Source organism: Bos mutus, chromosome 5 (assembly GCF_027580195.1).
Source record: "Bos mutus isolate GX-2022 chromosome 5, NWIPB_WYAK_1.1, whole genome shotgun sequence".
In the NCBI taxonomy this organism is placed as follows: Eukaryota; Metazoa; Chordata; class Mammalia; order Artiodactyla; family Bovidae; genus Bos; species Bos mutus.
In genome coordinates this window covers 14283524-14305307 of record NC_091621.1, presented here as the reverse complement: position 1 = coordinate 14305307, position 21784 = coordinate 14283524, and the positions used below count along the sequence as shown (strand labels likewise).

At 37.5% G+C, this 21784-nt stretch overlaps 1 protein-coding gene across 4 annotated transcripts in view; it reads right to left on the bottom strand.

Annotated features, from left to right (window-relative positions):
* Positions 1 to 345: 345 nt before the first annotated feature.
* NTN4 (netrin 4) overlaps positions 346 to 21784 on the bottom strand; it is a 129970-nt gene continuing 108531 nt past the window's right edge. The window contains exons 6-10 of one of the 4 annotated variants that reach the window (XM_070370332.1): positions 18963 to 19176; positions 18472 to 18599; positions 9724 to 9792; positions 7540 to 7710; positions 346 to 1785 (exon numbers count right to left, since the gene is read on the bottom strand). In XM_070370332.1, coding sequence (XP_070226433.1) covers positions 1649 to 1785; positions 7540 to 7710; positions 9724 to 9792; positions 18472 to 18599; positions 18963 to 19176 — 719 coding nt within the window. In that variant the 3' untranslated portion in view covers positions 346 to 1648. The remainder of the gene's footprint in view (positions 1786 to 7539; positions 7711 to 9723; positions 9793 to 18471; positions 18600 to 18962; positions 19177 to 21784) is intronic. The other 3 variants (XM_005898399.3, XM_070370333.1, XM_005898400.2) reach the window with 3 other exon arrangements.

Sequence of the window (21784 nt, the reverse complement as noted above, 5' to 3'; positions counted from 1 at the left end):
TAGAAAGCAGTCTAGCAATATCTACACTGAAATGCTAATAGTTATTATCACAGGATTGTTGAAGTATAGCCATATTTTTCTCTCATTATGGTTTTCTGTATTTTCAACAATGAAATTTTATTGCTTTTAAAAAGTAAATGTAATATAAAAACGCAATGCATCTGATGAAAAAAGTTCACATCCAACAGCTACAGAAAGTAAACCCTTCTGAATTAGCTTCCACTCCATTCCCAAACCCCACGATATTTTATTTTCTTAATTTAAGGGATTAGAGTTGAGCTCCTACATTGAGAGAAAGCAATCTTTAATATCAGTGAAAGAGCTGATCAGAAAATGAGGCAAAAGTAAGGAGATCATATTTCTTTATTACATATATGAAGTATAAAAAACTTAACAGAGCAATATATATAAATTTTTTGCTAGTCCACAGGACCTCAGGAAAAAAATATGTTCTGAATGTGAAGTTAATCTTATGGCACTGTGGTTCACGATTTATATATTCAAGTACAGAAGAAATGGTATATATAGTGGTTATGATGGATACAGAAGATGAATAATAATGAAAAACTGTAATTCGGTGAACTATCACATACATTGCATCCAAAAATGAGTGAACAGAATGACCATATACTGTTAATAAAGACAAGGAGGAAACTGTCTCAATATTCAGGTTTAAATACTAAACACAAAAAACAAATTCTGTGTCTACAATAATCTTTGAAGTGTATACAAGTGCATTGCAAATAAATGGGCTTTTTACAATTTAAAGTCCATTTCCTCTTTATCCAAGCATTTTCTATACTTAGGACTCCTTTCTCTTATTTTAGAATCTCTTCTTGTTTAGTTTTTTTTATTTTTCGAAGTTTGACCATTGCTGGTATCTGTGGAATCTAACCTCTAGCCCAAAGCTGAGACTTCATGCAAACATATTCTCCTTTCAGGTTGCATCTTCACATAGTTTCTCTAAGTGTTCAAGGTTAAACAGTACAACTTTCTGTATGTGGTCACTTTTTTCCACACGTGGTGGCAGTGCTTCTGTTTCAGCAGGTTTTCATACACACCTTTTTCTCTTTTTTTCCTGTCAACAGCAGTCTCCAAACTTTCACAACACAAGTGGTAGGTAGTAAAGTGCTTTATACAATGAAATACTATATACATGTGGAGAGGATCCATTTAACACTCCACAGACCAAAGTTCACACACATCACGCAAGAGAAGGCTCTTTTTAAGAAACACCTTTTCTGATAGTAGGGTTGGGAATTCCTTAAAATCTCATTAATTACTTCAAGTAGCACAAATGTAAGTAACATGTCTGAAGATGGGAAGAGTCCTTGTTAGGTGCATTGGGCTTAATAGATTACTGCTAAATATCATATTGCTATTAAAATATCCTTAATAGTTATGAATTTCAGAATCAGTCTCATAGAAAATAGGTATCAGTATTAGGACTTTTCATTCTTCTTTATGAAACAAACTGCATTTAAACATGGGCCCAAAAGAGATACATTAAATAAGGTCCATGCATTGGAACATTTCTATATATTTTGGCACTTAAAAAAGTTTCCAGTTTCATTTTTGAGGTCTCCTTTCCATTAAGTTTGTCTTTTGTACATAGAGACGTGCCATTAAGTGCTATAAACCTTTACTGTTACTTGCACTCTCTTCTCAAAATATCCATGACTTTTCTTCCAAGAGATGGTTTCCAGTGCTGGACAAAACTTTTCATATTCACGACTAGTTTGCCTGTTCTTACATCCTCGTGTCCTGCTACGAGGTACTCCAAACCTAAAAGAGAACAATATTAGGGGCTATGCAGTATCATAATTTATGGAAGGGAAAGATATGATTTTAGCAGTTTTATATATACATGGTTCAAGGTTTTATCAATTCACAGTTGAAATAGGGAGTCACAGGCAATAATTTGGTAAATATTCGTTAAGTGCCAAATGCTTTAAATGGATTATCTTATTTAACCTTAAAAATAATCCTTTGAAGTAGGTATCACTTTTCTTCTTTCCTCATTTTACAAATAAGGACACTGAGGCTTGGCAAGATTAAGAAACAGTGTTTCCCAGTAAGCAGTAGCTCTTTGACTCAAGCTTAGCCCTGTCTGATGGTAGAAGTTTTACTCTTTGCTATATACCACTCTCCATGGTGAAGAAGTGAGGATTCTGTGGGTACTTAACATGCTGCTATAAACCAATAGTTCTTGGGGACTCACTATATATGGTAGTGTACATTAAGGAGGATTTTATAAAAGTGAAACAACCATTTGGGAAAACATATTGAAAGAAAGAGAAGCCCCGGTGGCTCAGCAGTAAAGAATCCACCTGTAACGCAAGAGATGCGTGCAGATGTGTGTTCAATCCCTTGGTTGGGAAGATTCCCTGGAGAAGGAAATGGCAACCCATTCCAGTATTCTTGCCTGGAAAATCTCATGGACAGAGAGGAGCCTGGTGGGGTACAGTCCATGGGATCACAGAGTCAGACACGACTGAGCAACTGAACAACAACAACACTGGAAGAGAAGTATGAATTATACAAAACAGCACATATCTCCTAGATAAAGTGTTTTTGGAATATAGAATGTTTGTGTGTCATACTTTTAAAAAATGATGAGACTTGACAAGACCTACTGCTGATTTTATAATAAAAGAATTTTATAAAATTCCTTTCAGGCTTCAAATAAAATTTTTTGGCTAACAAAAAAAAACCGAAAGGACAATCTCATTATCTATACATTAATAAATAGAAATATGATAATCTCCCTCAGTAGATGTCTTTAGTAATATCAATATTGGTATTTTGAAACAGTTTTCTGTAATATTATAGGGTAAAAAAAATAAGTAATTACATTTATAAAATAAAACTGTCCAATATAAGATAAAGAGACATATACTTTAAAACTCAAGGGAAAACATGAGATATTAAAATTCAGTTGAAAATATCAATTTAAAGTCTTGATTTTATATATATATATATATATATATATATATATATATATATAGTCTTGTTCATTCACTGGAGTGAAAGTAAAAGTGCTAGTCTCTCAGTCCTGTCTGGCTCTTAGCGACCCCATGGACTGTAACCCACCAGGCTCCTTTGTCCATGAATTCTCCAGACAAGAATACTATAGTGGGTTGCCATTTCCTTCTCCCCGGGATATTCCCAACCCAGGGATTGAACTCAGGTCTCCTGCATTGCAGGAAGATTCTTTACTGTCTGAGCCACCAGGGAAGCCCCATTTCATTTTCTGAAATGGTTTTAAAAAATGCCATTCTAATGGTAAGGATTACCTATTACAAATATAACGTGGTCTCTAATAACAGGTATCACCAAAAACAACACAAAACAAAGCTTCTTGAAGAAATGCTTTTTCTAGTTCCAAGGCAGAAAGATACAGGTACGCATGGGACTTATTATGCTAAAAAGGCTCATAGGAATCATTTTAAAAGGGCACAGTAAAGGAATCAGTAAAGGAGGGTTATAACTTGTCAAAGTTATGATAATTTGAGCACCAAGAGCATAGTAATTGTGTGCTAACATACTGAATCAACAAAAATCCATAATTCCAAAGTGATACTCAAAAAGTACCAGAGAGAAATTAACTTGCCATCTTGAGACAGTTGTTAAAACCATTCCTTACTTTGGAAATTGCTGATTAAAGGAAACAATTTAGCCTTTATCCTGCTTTTATAATAGGAACTATATTTCATAGTAACCTAATAGCCCACCATGGGAGAGAAAGTCCTCTTACAGAATAATGTCATGTAATAAATGAAGGGAATTAGACAAAATTAGAAAAAAACGTTTCTCAAACTAATTAAATTATTCATCCAAGAAGGGATTGCCAGTTGGGTGACAAAATCACTAAGTGAATAGTTGATGGGAACTGGATGTTTGCATAGTGGCTAAATAACTCACACTCATTGTTTCCTAGTCTCAAAAGGGAAAACAAAACTCTCCAATGGAGAGATCAGACTGTTCAGTTTGAGCAACCCAGATGTTTAGATCCGCGATGGTGGGTCATCCAGGTACTGTATATCTTGTGATGTGATTTAACATGAAACAACACAACAATATCTATAATAAGTGCTAGCCAAAATGCTTATCTTGAGCCTATCAAGATAAACTGTAGAGATTACAAGAAAAATAGGAAGTAGAGAGACAAGCTAAATGACACTACAAAGAACCAACCAAATACAGAAGGCAGGATAATTTACAGAACACCTGGCCTATTTTTTTCAACAATAATTTCTAATGCACTAAAAAGAAACTCATCATAAATCTAAGATATTTGAGGGACTTAAAAACTAGATACAATTTGTGATTTTGGATTGAATAGTTGGATTCAATAGTTTGGATTGAATACTGTCAAGGACAAACCCTAAAGAGCATTTTGGGATCAGTTGGGAAATTGGAATATGATCTCAGTATTAGAGTATATGAAAATAAACGAAAATTTAAGGTAAAGATCATTAACTGAATAAAGTAGGTTGCAGAATGAAGTGTATATTATGATTTCATTTTGGTTAAAAATATAATGTATACATATATAGAGAAATATCTGGAAGGATTCACACTAGGATGTTAACAGAAATGATCTTTGGAGGACACAAGTGTAAAATTTAAAAATTTCCCCTAAATTTCTATAATGTACATGTGTTGCTTCTATAATAATAAAAAAGGTTATTTAAATTATTAAAAGAAATCAAGATTATTAAAAGAAATTAAGTCTAGGACTTAAAAGCTTTAAGTCCTAAACTTAAAAATAGCTACGATGATATTTTCAACAAAAAAAGGAGAGAGACAAAAGAAAAAGGAAAATAATGACATAGGTTTCAAACACTGGAGAGCATAAATGTAAGGTGAATTATAAGGTATTTAAATTCTTTAAAGGGTAACCTTAGCTTCTCCATGAAAAAGAATCCCAGTATTTAATCAACAAACTAGTTGAAACATAATGGTTGTGATATTATTTGTATCATCCCTAAAATAATAAAACCCTCTTTAAAAATACAATGAATAATTTTTAGGAAACTTTCAGTGTTAAGTCTAGTATTTAGATGAATTTACCTTGAAAGTATAAATAAAACAAATATTATAAGAGTTTGTCATTATGTCAAAGTATAAATATAAATTAAACTAATGAAAATGATGCTGAATAAATCTGTAAACTATGGAACAGCATCATACCAAAAGTTAGCATGAAAAATAACTTTATCTGTTGTATCACTTATTAGCATTTACATTTAATTTTGATATCTCTTTGCTTTTGACATCTACTTTGCTGAAAGGTTGAGGGCACAAAGCTCACTTTTTATCCACAGAAAAAGAAAATACAATATTTTAGTGCTAGTCTTGACATTCTAAAATATTCAATAGATGAATGAGCAAATATATGCATGAAAGTAAGAATGAATGAATTTTTAGGGATGCCAACTAGATTACTACTTTTCAAAAGTAGCAAAGGAAACAGGTTGGCGTGTAAGGTTTCAGTGTTTTCTTATCAGCTTTCTTTGGCCTTAGCTATTAAACTTGTAAAAATGGAAAACAAAGTTAAAGAGTGTCTGGTTTTGCTTTGGCAAAGTCTTTTTATCAAAGTGAATAAACATGTTTTCAAGAATTCTTTGAATAATTGTGCTTATGTTTTCAATTGTGATGAACTCAGTTGGTTCTTTTACTCTGTTTGGCAGAAACCTGATTAGGAAGTATAGTTCACTTCCTGGAGGGTGGTGCAGATGGTCAAAGCTTTTGTTTTTAATGTCTTACTAAAAAACTGAGTAGATTTCTTTTTTTTTTTTTCGTTTGCCAGTTTAGTCAAAAGTGCTTATAGAAAGAGCCCCTATGCAGAGATCACTGGGAAACAGAACTTAATGACTCAGTCTCCAGTATTCAAAACCCAAGATTCTGATTAGTTCGTTCTTTGGAAACATATTTTAAAATGTCTTTTAAATTTTCCTTATTAAAATTATACAGAGTGAAGTAAGCCAGAAAGAAAAACACCAATACAGTATACTAACGCATATATATGGAATTTAGAAAGATGGTAACAATAACCCTGTGTACGAGACAGCAAAAGAGACACTGATGTATAGAACAGTCTTTTGGACTCTGTGGGAGAGGGTGGGATGATTTGGGAGAATGGCATTGAAATACGTATAATATCATATATGAAATGAGTCGCCAGTCCAGGTTCGATGCACGATACTGGATGCTTAGGGCTGGTGCACTGGGACGACCCAGAGGGAGGATATGGGGAGGGAGGAGGGAGGAGGGTTCAGGATGGGGAACACATGTATACCTGTGGTGGATTCATTTCAATATTTGGCAAAACCAATACAATATTGTAAAGTTTTAAAATAAAATAAAATTTTTAAAAAAGAAAGTGAAAAAAATAAAATAAAAATAAATAAATAAAATTTAGATTAAATAAAATATGAAGAGCTACAAAAAGGGTATGAGAGGTTAGTCAACAAAGTCAACAGTTATATCATTGTTTAGATTGTTTAGGTTGGGGGATATTTTATTGATAGCTTTTCTCTCTCTCTCACTCAGTTATCTGCTTCTCTCAAATTTATTAACCAAAGACCATAAATGACTTCTTAATGTAACTGTGCTTTCCTGGACTTAACTTTGAAAAGAATTAGATCCAGAACACAAATTATGCACCTGTTTCAGCAGTGTCATTAAGACACAAATGGCAACTTTGTAAACAGGGAAGTACAGAAGATTTAAAAAATATATTATTTGTTTTGCTAGAATTCATTATTTGTGTACTGCAGTACTATTATCTTGGAAATAATGGTAGATCCTGGAGACAGTATGGTCAAAAATCTCAATCCCATCCTCAAATTTAGTGAGAGAGAGAGAGAAATAAGCAGATTATGACACAATGTAAAGAGTGTGCTTATAAGGTAAACAGATCAGAATCCCATGCTTACTGGCCTGCCTCTGTGTCTGTCATATTATTTTAAGGTGTAAATTTCCCTCCATTCCAAGTTTCTCTAAGATTCTGTAGTTTTGCTGCTGTTTATTTTTACTGTTCTTGATTTGAAACCAGAATGATCATTTAATGAAAAAGAAGATGATGACAACTTGAGAGTTGTTTTCTATCCAGAAGAAACAGATGCTTCCCATGCAACAGAAAAAATGAATTCAATATTATTTGCACAGATGGAATTTTGCCTTTGAAATTCCTTTGGGAGCAAGTTCTAACCAGGGCATTGTAACAGGACCTAGCTTTCCAGTACAGTATTAGTGGCAGAGGAATTCATGAAAATGTTTTCCTTGCTACTGCCACTGGAACCAATCTGAGACTTCTCTTCAAGACAGAAAATATTAAATTGCTGGATTTTAAAATATTTTACTTTCATAGAGCATGTGAAGAATTCCGTTTGGACTTTCCCCAGAATTCAGGAGGTGAAAAGGAGAGATGCTCTTGCTGAGTTTATTTAGATTGTGATTCAGACAATGTAAGACAAGCAGCAAATCAGCAGAGACAAGGTAGGGATCAAGCTAGTAACGTCTAATGCTCACCAGGATTGAGGATTGGACAAGTGCAGCCTCTGTTAGTCCATGATTCTGGATACAGTGTTCGCTTTCCTCGTAAAATTTTCAGTTTGGTGGATTTTAAGACTTTTTTAATCTTCACGTTGACCTCAGCATGAGATCCTTTATCATGAGCCGATAAGATCTTTATTTTTAGCACTGTAGGAACACAATTCCAAAAGTAAAAATGAATAGAATTTCATACTACTCTTTGAACTTTGAACAACTTAGATATGCATTTCAGAGTATAATGGAAAAGTGAACTAGTGATTATAATGTGGAAATATGCTTTAAAAATCATTAGGGATTAAGAGGTACACATTTCTATGTATAAAATAAACAAGTTACAAGGATGTATTTACAACACAGGGAATATAGCCAATATTTTATAATAACTGTAAATGGAATATAACCTTTAAAATTGTGAATCACTAGTTATACTCCTGAAACATATAATATTATATATTAACTATATATCTCAATAAAAGAAAATCATTAGGCTCATTGATTTTACACTAACTTCATCCAATCTATCTATGTGAACTATCCTCTTCCTTCTTAGACATTTTCAACTGTTACTTCTTTCCATATCATTATGTTAAGAGAATATCAACCATTTGTCTACTGCAAATAAATCTTAAGCACATTCAGCTATCAAATCTAAAAAGAAAAAAGATGCACAGGAAGTAGAATTGTTATCCTGGCTTTTATTTAGATTCTGACTATATTATACTCTATGGCTGGCTTTGTGTAATGTTATGACAAGGAGCAAAACGTTATTGCCAGGACATATTTTACATAGTCTAAGGAGATTAAATATTATTGGTTACTTTTCTTCCCTGGTGTAAAATTCAAGCTGACTAGGATTAGGAAGCTGTCCTGTGTGATGGCAGAGCTCCAGTTTCATGATTCTATTATACTCTTCCATTTATGAAATGGATGTGGATAGGGATTATGTATATTTTGGGCTGTATAAGTTATGGAATAATAAAAGACTCAGACACTAGTCAATGATATGTCGGCAAGATAAGGCATCTTTAATATATTGAAAGTGAAAGTGTTAGTTGCTCAATCATGTCCAATTCTTTGCAACCCCGTGGACTGTAGGGACTGTAGCCCACCAGGCTCCTTTGTGCATGGAATTCTCCAGGCAAGAATACTGGAGCAGGTTGCCATTTCCTTCTCCAGGGGATCTTCCCAACCCAGAGATTGAACCAGGGTCTCTGGCATAGTGGGCCTATTCTTTACCATCTGAGCTACCTATACTTAAGAATAAAGCCATTTAGAATTTAAAAATAGTAACAGTCTTTACTTAGGGTAATGACATTTTCCTTTGTCCATACACTTTATCTTCTGGGTATTTGAAAGGTAGAGGAGTAGACAGAGATGGCAGGGAAGAGAGTCAGGCAGAGAGCTAGTCTCAATGCCTTTCCAGTATATTTCTCCTTCCCTCCTACTACTTACTGAGCATCTAGTATGTGCAAGGAAATGTGCTGTGTGGTTTTCAAAAATCTCATTTCATGGGGAAGATGGCATCATCCCTGTTTTACAGATGAAGAAGTTTGGAGATGTTAAGCTGCTGCTGCTGCTGCTGCTGCTGCTGCTAAGTTGCTTCAGTCGTGTCCAACTCTGTGCGACCCCATAGATGGCAGCCCATCAGGCTCCCCCGTCCCTGGGATTCTCCAGGCAAGATGTTAAGCTACCCACCCAATAAACCAGAAATAAAACACACACAGGTCTGAATCCAAAGCCTGAGCTTTTAATCACTGTGAATACACTGCTTTAAACTGATTTCTGCTTAGTAGTACTACTGGCCAAGGAGTCATTTAAGTGGCTAGAGACTTTCCTTTTAGATTAATAAAATAAGAATCATTCATAGGAAAGGATTACATGTCAAGATTTTGTTGTTGTTGTTATTGTCTGCCTCTTTTCCACATACTAGGATAACCTTGCTTTTGCTCTAAAAGCCTCCTACTCTCACTAAGACATTCAAAACCATCTCTATTAGGAAAATCTAGGTCAAGACCAGAATACTGTATTTACTACTGTTACATAAGATTAATGCTTTGATTTATTGAGAATGTCATAAACCAGGCCACTCATTTCCTTCAAAACTCTTTGTACAGGTAGTTTGAATAGATCCTTGGAAGCACTCATGGACTTCAGACTCACCATATGAGTATTTCATTCCACAGAATGCCTTGGAGTTTCCTAACACCTGTTCCTTACATTCACATTTACCTAAAGAAAGTAAATGAACATGGTGTTAGTAATTTGGAAACAAAGTAAAAAAAAAAAAAATCAGCAAGTAAATCCAAGTGGCATAACCTTTTAAGACTTGAGTGATTTGTACAATATAATCCATAAGAAACCATGAAAAGTCACTTAAAAGAAAACTATTTTAATTGAATTAGTTATCATCCAACAAAGTATTGATCTAAGGGAAATATAGAAAAGTAGAAACAATGATATATTTTAATGCTTGTAACTGATGTAGGTAGATACAGAGATGTAGGAAACATTGACATATTGGTTCTAGCTAAAGTTTCTTGAGAAATCAGAGCACAAGATTTGCAAGTTGAAAATCATAATGAGATTAAATAATAGGAAAGATAAATCAAAAGTGCTTAAAATGAACTATTGTGATTTGTTCAATAATACTGCTTATCATCCAAACAAAGCAGAGGATTGCTCATGCAGAAATTGTAGCAACCTGAGTGGATACCTCATGGCCTTTGATGATTCTACCAAAGCAGGAGAGTATGGTAACTACCATGTTAATTGAAATCCAAATGCTAAATGAGCTACAAAAGCCTAATTGAACTCCAAATGCTAAATGAACTCCAAAACCTATTTGAACTCCAAATCGCATATCTTCAAAATTTTATTTATTTATTTGGCTGTACTGGGTCTTTTTCACAGTTGGCTTAAATCTCAACATTCAGAAAACTAAGATCATGGCATCTGGTCCCATCACTTCATGGCAAATAGACGGGAAACAATGGAAACAGTGACCGACTATTTTGGGGGGCTCCAAAATCACTGCAGATGGTGACCGCAGCCATGAAATTAAAAGACGCTCCTTGGGAGAAAAGCTATGACCAACCTAGACAGCATATTAAAAAGCAGAGACATTACTTTGCCAACTAAGGTCTGTCTAGTCAAAGCTATGGTTTTTCCAGTAGTCATGTATGGGAGAGTTGGACTATAAAGAAAGCTGAGCACCAAAGAATTGATGCTTTTGAACTGTGGTGTTAGAGAAGACTCTTGAGAATCCCTTGGACTGCAAGGAGATCCAACCAGTCCATCCTAAAGGAAATCTGTCCTGAATATTCATTGGAAAGACTGATGCTGAAGCTGAAACTCCAATACTTTGGCCACCTGATGCAAAGAACTGACTCATTTGAAAAAACCCTGATGCTGGGAAAGACAGAAGGAGGAGAAGCAAACGACAGAGGATGAGATGGTTGGATGGCATCACCAACTCAATGGACGTGAGTTTGAGTAAACTCTGGGAGTTGGTGATGGACAGGGAGGCCTGGCGTGCTGCAGTCCATGGGGTCACAAAAAGTCGGACACAACTGAGCAACTGAACTGAACTGGGTTTAGTTGCAACACATAGGATCTTTGCTGGGGCATGTGGGATCTTTCAGTTACGGCATGTAAACTCTTAGTTGTGGCATGTGGGACCTGGTTCCCTGACCAGGGATCAAACCTGGGCCCACTGCATTGGGAGCACAGACCCTCAGCCACTGGACCACCAGGGAAGTGCCCTCCCCGCCACCAATGGCATATCTTATTCCTGAATGTAATGCTCTTCTCTTTAGTCCTTCAGCCTATGAGAACACGGGTAGGGAGGGACAACATAGTGGTAGGGGAGTGGGAGGTACAACCTATTGAGTGTTAGAGAGGCTCAAAGATGTATTGTACAACATGGGGAATATAGTGAATATTTTGTAATAATTGTGAATGGAAAGTAACCTTTAAAAATTGTATGAAAATAAAAAAGGGGAAAAAAGAAAAAAAAATTTTTTAAAGAACAAGAATAGGTCTGTTATTTGAAAACCTTTTCTTGGCTGCTTTCCAGTACTCCCTTTTCATATGCTAAGAAATCAGACATTAAAATTTGAATAAATCTTTCTTGATTAGGCCTCAGCCCAGATGCGTTTTCTTAATAGAAATCTGGAAGAGGAGGAAAACCTATTTAGTTATACTGGGTTGTTAGAATATTTCATAAAAGAAGTATTATTTATAGTTCTGTTGTACTAGTTAAAGCCAGTTAAGTGAAATTTTCATCTGATGTTCTCCATCTCACAAGACGTGGTAGAAATTAAGAGTATCTTCATGTAATGCATTATATTCCTAGTTATGGAAACATGGCAGGTAAATAGGTAAACAAAGTTGGAGAATTTGAAAAACCATTAGAAAAATAGAAGAAATCTTTCAAAAGCAATTGTTCAAACATAGAATTCAGACTAAGTAGCATTAAGGCACAAAATTAACGGGAAAGATTTTTCCTTTTCAAATGCTAAAAAGATAGATACAACAACTTCATATTATCTAATCTTTCCTACCTTCTTGCCTGTTGTAAATTAAAGTAACACCAGTTAAGAAAATGATCTTAAGATTGTTAAGTGAAAAAAAATCATGATACAAAATTGCTGATATCGAGTGTTTCTCATATTTGAGGTCTTGATTCTTGAAAGGTCCATAATTCTCTAGGAGAATGCATTAAAACTGTGGTTTCTTAACTCTGCTCCAGCCACACTTGCCTCCTTGCTGTTTCTTAAATAAGCCAGGCCTAGCTTTCATGCGTTGGAGAAGGAAATGGCAACCCACTCCAGTGTTCTTGCCTGGAGAATCCCAGGGACAGGGGAGCCTGGTGGGCTGCCGTCTGTGGGGTCGCACAGAGTCAGACATGACTGAAGTGACTTAGCAGCAGCAGCAGCAGGCTTCCCAGGTGGCGCTAGTGGTAAAGAACTGCCTGCGAATGCAGGAGACATAAGAAACTTGGGTGTGATCCCTGAGTTAGGAAGATCCCCTGGAGGAGGGCATGGCACTCCAGCATTCTTGCCTGGAGAAATCCCATCGACAGAGGAGCCTGGTGGGCTACAGTCCCTAGAGTTGCGACACTGAAGTGACTGAGCTGGCACGCACACACAGTCTCACCTCAGGGCTGCTGTATTTGCTTTATCTCCTGCCTAAACTCCTTCCTCTTTTATCTGTATAGTTCATTCCCTTACCTTCTTCAGGTCATTTTCCCTCAAAAGTCCTTTCATAGGACTTTTCTGATCACCCTACTTAGAAGTATGTCCCTCTCAAGTCCTTCTTTTCCTCCATCCCTGCTTTATTTCTCTATTATACTAAACATCATTAAATATTTAATTTATTTATTAGCTGTCTTCCTCTGCAGGAATGTAAGCTCCTAAGATACTGAGATTTTTGTCTGTTCAATTACTCTATTTGCAGCACTGGCACATAGCATAGGCTACTCAATAAGTATCTTCTAAATGAATGAGTTTATAAAGAACACTTACAAATTAGTAAGAAAATTACAAATAGGAAATTCACAGAAAAAGAAACCTGAATGTCCCAGAAGTCATGAAAAATTACTAATCATGAAAATGAAATTAAAATGGCAAGCTCCCATTTCGCACCCTTCAGATTGGCAAAAATTTAGGTTTGATAACATTAATTTTAGAAGTCCAATAAATATTAACTGAGTTAAACTGCCTGAATGAATGAGTTATGATAGTGCTTGGCCCTTTGTATATGCTACATAGATATTTGCAAAATACAAAGTATTAGTGAGGATGAACAACAGGATGTCATATTTTGCTGGTGGAATGCAAATGGATACAACCACTTGAGAGAGCTATTTGGCAGTAAATGATAAATTTGACAGTAAGCACTCTTGCGACCCAACAAAATTCCAGTTGAGCTATTTCAAATCCTAGAAGATGATGCTGTGAAAGTGCTACACTCAATATGCCAGCAAATCTGGAAAACTCAGCAGTGGCCACAGGACTGGAAAAGGTCAGTTTTCATTCCAATCCCAAAGAAAGGCAATGCCAAAGAATGCTCAAACTACTGCTCAATTGCACTCATCTCACACACTAGAAAAGTAATGCTCAAAATTCTCCAAGCCAGGCTTCAACAGTACATGAACTGTGAAGTTCCAGATGTTCAAGCTGGTTTTAGAAAAGGCAGAGGAACCAGAGAGCAAATTCCCAACATCCGCTGGATCATGGAAAAAGCAAGACAGTTCCAGAAAAACATCTATTTCTGCTTTATTGACTACACCAACGCCTTTGACTGTTTGGATCACAACAAACTGTGGAAAATTCTTAAAGAAATGGGAATACCAGACCACCAGACCTGCCTCTTGAGAAATCTATATGCAGGTCAGGAAGCAACAGTTAGAACTGGACATGGAACAACAGACTGGTTCCAAATTGGGAAAGGAGGACGTCAAGGCTGTATATTGTCACCCTGCTTTTTTAACTTACATGCAGAGTACATCAGAAGAAATGCTGGGCTGGATGAAGCACAAGCTGGAATCAAGACTGCCAGGAAAAATATCAATAACCTCAGATATGCAGATGACACCACCCTTATGGCAGAAAGTGAAGAACTAAAGAGCCTCTTGATGAAAGTGAAAGAGGAAAGTGAAAAAGTTGGCTTAAAACTCAACATTCAGAAAACTAAGATCTGGTCCACCACTTCATAGCAAATAGATAGGGAAAGAGTGGAAACAGTGAGAGATTTTATTTTGGGGGGCTCCAAAATCACTGCAGATGGTGAGTGCCGCCATGATATTAAAAGACACTTGCTCCTTGGAAGAAAAGGCAGAGACATTACTTTGCCAACAAAGGTCTGTCTAGTCAAAGCTATGGTTTTTCCTTTAGTCATGTATGGATGTGAGAGTTGGACCATAAAGAAGGCTGAGCATTGAAGAATTGATGCTTTTGAACTGTGGTGTTGGAGAAGACTCTTGAGAGTCCCTTGGACTTCAAGGAGATCCAACCAGTCCATCCTAAAGGAAATCTGTCCTGAATATTCATTGGAAGGACTGATACTAAAGCTGAAATTCCAATACTTTGGCCACCTGATGCAAAGAACTGATTCATTTGAAAAGACCCTGATGCTGGGAAAGACTGAAGGCGGAGGAGAAGGGGATGACAGAGGGTGAGATGGTTGGATGGCATCATCGACTCAATGGACATGAGTTTGAGTGAACTATGGCAATTGGTGATGGACAGGGAGGCCTGGCAAGCTGCAGTCCATGGGGTTGCAAAGAGTCAGCCATAGCTGAGCGACTGAATTGAACACTTGAGACTCAACAAAATGAGGTTGTATCCTAGAACAGGGATCAGATAATAAACATTATAGACTTTGTGAGCCACAGGGAAAAATTAAGGATTTTATGTAGGTATTTATGTAACCACTTAAAGTGTAACTGTTTAAACCTTAGAGCAGTTAGCTTTCAGTTCAGTTCAGTCGCTCAGTTGTCTCTGACTCTTTTCGACCCCATGAATTGCAGCATGCCAGCCCTCCCTATCCATCACCAACTCCCGGAGTTCACTCAGACTCATGTCCATTGAGTCAGTGATGCCATCCAGCCATCTCATCCTCTGTTGTCTCCTTCTCCTCCTGCCCCCAATCCCTCCCAGCATCAGAGTCTTTTCCAATGAGTCAACTCTTCGTATGAGGTGGCCAAAGTCCTGGAGTTTCAGCTTTAGCATCATTCCTTCCAAAGAACACCCAGGACTGATCTCCTTTAGAATGGACTGGTTGGATCTCCTTGCAGTCCAAGGGACTCTCAGGAGTCTTCTCCAACACCACAGTTCAAAAGCATCAATTCTTCGGTGCTCAGCTTTCTTCACAGTCTAACTTGCACATCCATACATGACCACAGGAAAAACCATAGCCTTGACTAGATGGACCTTTGTTGGCAAAGTAATGTCTCTGCTTTTGAATATGCTATCTAGGTTGGTCATAACTTTCCTTTCAAGGAGTAAGCATCTTTTAATTTCATGGCTGCAATCACCAAAAATAAAGTCTGAAAAAAAACTGTTTCCACTGTTTCCCCATCTATTTCCCATGAAGTGATGAAACTTTAGCCTGCAGAAAAGTATAAGGCAGGCCAGATTTGGCCTGAGGGCTGTAGTTTGCCTGATCTAGTGAAACTCCTTCTCAAGTACACAATATAACATATGTAGGAAAATATTCATGGTAGCACTGTATGTAATAGTGGAAAACTGGAAATTGGAGATAACCTAAATGGTAAACAATGGGAGAATAAAAATGGATAAATCTAAAAAAAAGTACACATTTAAGTAAAAATAATTTTAAGGGGTAGGTAAGTTATCGTGTACATAAGATTTTTAAAATATTATATATTATACTAATTATATACTATTTACTATGAAAGTGAATAGGAAAAGGAGTTCATCAAGGCTGTATATTGTCACCCTGTTTATTTAACTTATATGCAGAGTACATCATGAGAAACGCTGGACTGGAAGAAACACAACTGGAATCAAGATCGCTGGGAGAAATATCAATAACCTCATATATGCAGATACCACCCTTATGGCAGAAAGTGAAGAGGAACTAAAAAGCCTCTTGATGACAGTGAAAGTGGAGAGTGAAAAAGTTGGCTTAAAGCTCAACATTCAGAAAACGAAGATCATGGCATCTGGTCCCACCACTTCATGGGAAATAGATGGGGAAACAGTGCAAACAGTGTCGGACTTTATTTTTCTGGGCTCCAAAATCACTGCAGATGGTGACTGCAGCCATGAAATTAAAAGAGCTTACTCCTTGGAAGGAAAGTTATGACCAGCCTAGATAGCATATTCAAAAGCAGAGACATTACTTTGCCAACAAAGGTTCGTCTAGTCAAGGCTATGGATTTTCCTGTGGTCATGTATGGATGTGAGAGTTGGACTGTGAAGAAGGCTGAGCACCAAAGAATTGATGCTTTTGAACTGTGGTGTTGGAGAAGACTCCTGAGAGTCCCTTGGACTGCAAGGAGATCCAACCAGTCCATTCTGAAGGAGATCAGCCCTGGGATTTCTTTGGAAGGAATGATGCTAAAGCTGAAACTCCAGGACTTTGGCCACCTCATACGAAGAGTTGACTCATTGGAAAAGACTCTGATGCTGGGAGGGATTGGGGGCAGGAGGAGAAGGGGACGACAGAGGATGAGATGGCTGGATGGCATCACTGACTCGATGGACATGAGTCTGAGTGAACTCTGGGAGTTGGTGATGGACAGGGAGGCCTGGCCTGCTGTGATTTATGGGGTTGCAAAGAGTCGGACATGACTGAGAGACTGATCTGATCTGATCTGATGAAAGTGAAAGTGAAAGTGCGGTCGCTCAGTTGTATCCGACTCTTTGCGACCCCATGGACTGTAGCCTAACAGGCTCCTCAGTCCATGGAATTTTCCAGGTAGGATTACTGGAGTGGGTTGCCATTTCCTTCTCCACGGGATCTTCCCAACCCAGGGATCAAACTCGAGTCTCCTGCATTGCAGGCAGACGCTTTACCGTCTAAGCCACCAGGGAAGCTCACTATTTACTATATGTATAGTAAAATAGTAAAAATATGAAAGTGTATGGTGAACACCAAAATTCAGGTTAGTGGTTATTCTATGGCATAAGGAAGGCTAATTGAGTTTGTAGATTGGTACACCTAGGGCTTCAAATGTATCTGTAATATCTTATAATTTAAATGAAAATATGGCTTCCCAGGTGGCACTAGTGGTAAAGAACCCATTTGCCAATCCAGGAGACACAAGAGATGTGGGTTCAATCCCTAAATCAGGAAGATCCCCTGGAGGAGGACATGGCAGCCCACTCTAGTATTCTTGCCTGGAGAATCCCTGGTGGGCTAAGTCTATAGGGTCACAAAGAGTCGGACACAACTGAAGTGACTTAGCATGTGAGATAATTATTGCAAAATTAAGATTTGATAGCATTACAAGGTGTTCATATGGGTGTTCATATCATAGTTTTGGTGTTTGTAATGTTTAATAATAAAAATATTTTAAAACTTATTTTAAGTTTTATTTGGATGATTTGGTGATCACTTTATAGCCAAATGCTGACAAGATTTTTTGTCCACATTTGTATTTTTGATAAGAGTAAGTTGGTGCTAAATAGAAACACTTGATTTTCTATGAGAAAAGAATACAGACAGGATAAACCCAGAAATTATGTATTCACACCAATATTACAGCATGCTCCTCAAATGACAGAGCAGATAAATATCACAGCAAAACTGAATCAGAAGAGATAGTATAGACTTGATAAGCTCAAAGAATCATCTTTATATAGTAAACAGTGTTTTGACTTCAGTAAAAATCATGTTTCATATTCAATTAATGTTGTTAACATGAATTTTATTAGTTTTATTTGGCTTATATTTAGTCTATAAAATTACTTTTAGAGTTGTAACAAAGCTATAAACATAAGGCGTTCACAGCTAGTTTTTGCTTTACGCTATAAACATAAGGCAGTCACAGCTAGTTTTTGCTTTGTACATACTGAGTTACACTCGGTCTATAAGAATATTTTTCTTTTAAATGGATCTGTACATTTCCATCAAAACAGTATATTTTAGAGAGAAGGAAACACACCAAAGTACCAAGAGTGGGATAGTGAGATTTGGGTATTTTTTTACTTGATATTTTCTGTTTTCCAATTTTTTACTCTAACTATATGTTACTCTACCAATAAGAAAATTTAAAAAGCTTGATTTATATTTAATAGTTTTATACTTATGGGGTTCACTACCTGGTTAACCTCAGAACTAAAGCATTCCCCTTATAAGATTCAAAATCTGTTCTCTGGTTTGTCATGGATCACTGCTACTTGAGACCAGACCCAGAAATATCATCTCTAATTATACCTCTTGTCCCACCTGAATGTCGAAGTGCAGAAAATCCTTGCTCATCCTTCCAATCCCAGGTTGGCTCACTCTTATTGTGCATGGAATGGAAATCAGGAACTTCATGATACCAGTCTATGTCTGTGCTGCTAATAAAATAGAAAACGATGAAGAACCTATTAAGGAATCTCTTAGAACTTAAATTAAATGAATGTATTTATAGGGATTTAAACCTTGTCAGCTATCTTCCTATCTTTTCACTTTTCAGAAATAAATAGTATCATAAAGGGCCTATTGTTAAAAAGAATAATTCATCTTGCAAAATGAACCAGACCATCTCTAGAATCTTGCAAGCACAATTTCCTTGATTCTGCAATTTGACAAAAATTCTTTAAAGAGATGTGAAACTACATCTTTGCTCCTCCAGTGGCATGTAAGGTTTTCCAGATCACCATCAGATCTTCAAAAGAATGTGAAAGACACAGATGAGAGCAAGAGCCATGCTTATTCACCTGCTGAGGCAGTCTCCTGTATGAGGGTCGCAGCTCCCCGCACAGTCACAAGGCCGGCAGCCGTAGTCTCCGAAGCCCCAGTACCCCACCATACACCTCTCACAATGTGGCCCTGCCACCCCAGGCTTGCACGGGCAGTCACCATTGCTGGGGTCACAGAAGGTCACCGAGCTGAAAGGAAGGACAGCTGATCCAACTGGATGACAGGAACACGCTACAACAGAGAAGACACAGAAGCACCAATGAGTCAACCGGTTATCTGCAAAGATTGGTCCCCAGCTGTTTCCTCTCACCACACAGCACATCTCTGAGGCTTCTCCTTTACCCACTTAATGTATGCTCAGCGAGTGAAAGCTAATTAAACTGCAGATAAGAAGACATCATCAGAAAAGCACATCTGCTGCTAAACCACCTAATTTATCATTAAATTAAAGGCATTAATATGAACGGCTTTTTGTCTGGGGTGATGAGGATGAATAAGCAAAGAAGACAAAGAAGAAGCAGTTAGTGAGAAAGAAAAAAAATCATGAGTGCATGGTGTTCTGGAAGCGGAAGCTCCAAGGAGGTGGGCAACATCAACTGTGTTAAATGCTGTAAGTCCAAGCAGATGAGGGGCAGGAATGGATCAATGCACCTGACAGCATGAAGACCACTGGTGTCCATGACAGGAACAGTTTCAGTGTAATAGTGAGTAGTGAACCTCATTGAAGAAAACTCAGGAGAGAATAGGAGTAGAGGAATTTGAGCATGAAAACAGACAGCGCTATTGAGAGCTTTTCTATAAGGGCACAGAAATGTAGTGGTAGCTTAAATTGGAGATAGGAACTGAAGTGAAGGTTTCAGTTTTTGTCTGTTGTGTTTGTTTTAAGCTGGGGGAAATTACAGCATGCTTGATGTTGCTGGAAAAGATCCAGTAGAAAGGGGAAAACTGATGAGTGAAAGAGAGATGGGAGAATTTTAAAAGGGATATTTGGGCATACTTGGGTAAGGACAAAAGGATGGGATTTGGTGTAGAAGAGGAGGTGTTGGCCTTGGGTAAAAGCATAATTAATTCATAGTAATAAGATGGAAGGCAGAGCATGTGGATACAAATGCAGGGAAGTGGATAAATGCCATGGTGGGAGCTGGGACTTTTCTTCTGACTGCTTGTTTTCTGAATGAAATAGAAAACTATGTCATCAGGTGAGAAAGATGACAAAGAATGGGAGTGGGAAAGTGACTGAGAGACTTAGGAAGTGAAGTATAATTGCCAGCAGCATAAAGGGCACCTTTTGAGATTAGTAGTCATGAATTCATAGTGACTTCAGACAAAATGATTGGTTGTTTCTTCAGTTCTATACAACTAGGAGAGTTCAGATGTGGCACAGGAAGAAAGCTTGATTTGATTTGCTGAATGTTTGTGTCCTTCCCACTACATTTGCATGTTGGAGCCTAATCCCCACCGTGATGGTATTAAGAGGTGGGAAGCCTTTGGGAGGTTTGGATACAGTTTAGGGGAGATGATATTGGTACCCTTATAAGGGAAAAAGAGCGCAGAGCTCTCTTCCTTGTGAAGGATGTGAGGCAACAACAGAAGTTGGCAGTCTGCAACCCGGAAGAGAGCTCTCACCAGAACCGGGCCATTGCTGGCATCATATTGCAGACTTAAACCTTCAGAACTGTGAGAAATAAATGTTTGTGTTTAAGCCACCTGCCTGCCTGTCTGCTAAGTTGCTGCAGTTGTATCCAACTCTTTGCAACCCTGCGGACTGTAGCCTGCCAGACTCCTCTCTCCCTGAGATTCTCCAGGCAAGAATACTGGAGTGTGTTGCCATTTCCTCCTCCAGGGGATCTTCCCAGGGACTGAACATGCATACCCTGTGGCTCCTGCTTTGGCAGACGGATTCTTTACCACTGAGCCATCTGGAAAGCCCTTAAGCCACCTAGTCTATGATATTTTGTTATAACAGCCTGCATAGGCTAAGACAGCTCCTCAGACTAGAATCTATAATCACCATTTCTGCAAGTTCTTTATATTAATCAAGAGTCCTTCTCCTCAGCCCTATGGACAGAGAAGCCTGGTGGGCGCAACTTAGTACATATGCAACAGCTGACTAACAATGCTGTGACAGTTTCAGCCTCCTTCATGCCTTCGAGATAGTTAACCACTCTTTCTTCTACACTGCCTCTGTTCTTTGTATGTATTTCTATTTTGTGTGTATCACAGTGCATCATTATTATTTGTTTATGTGCCTGTCTCCCTTATTACTAGACTCTGAACTCATTGACAGAAGCGTCTTTATCTTCTTATTTTGGCTTTCTATACTCCAGAACAGAGTCCGGAATATAGTAGATGCCCAAATAAGAATTTATGGAATTGACCTGAAGGTCATTCCAGGCTGTGCGAGTCATATGTGAAAGGGCCTATTTGGGGAATGTGAGAAGTTTAGTGTGTGTAGAGTGTACATTTAGGGGAAAGCAGTTGGAACTGATACCATTGTTGTTCTTTAGTCACTAAGTCATGTCTCCATGGACTATAGCCCACCAGGCTTCTCTGTCCATGGGATTTTTCCAGGCAAGAATACTGGAGTGGGTTGTCATTTCCTTCTCCAGGGAATCTTCCCAACTGATGAGGCAGAAGAAAAAGTGTTGAGTTAGGTTTGGAGCCAGACCATGGCAGAACCTAACCTAAGAAGTTGAATTTTGTCTTATGGGTATAAAGAATCATAGGAAGCAAATTGTTTTTTTTTTTTAAAAAAAAAAAAAAGAACAGAATTATGACATGGTTAGAATTTAATTTTGACAGTTACTTTGGTGACATCATAAAGAGACTACAGTAGGGA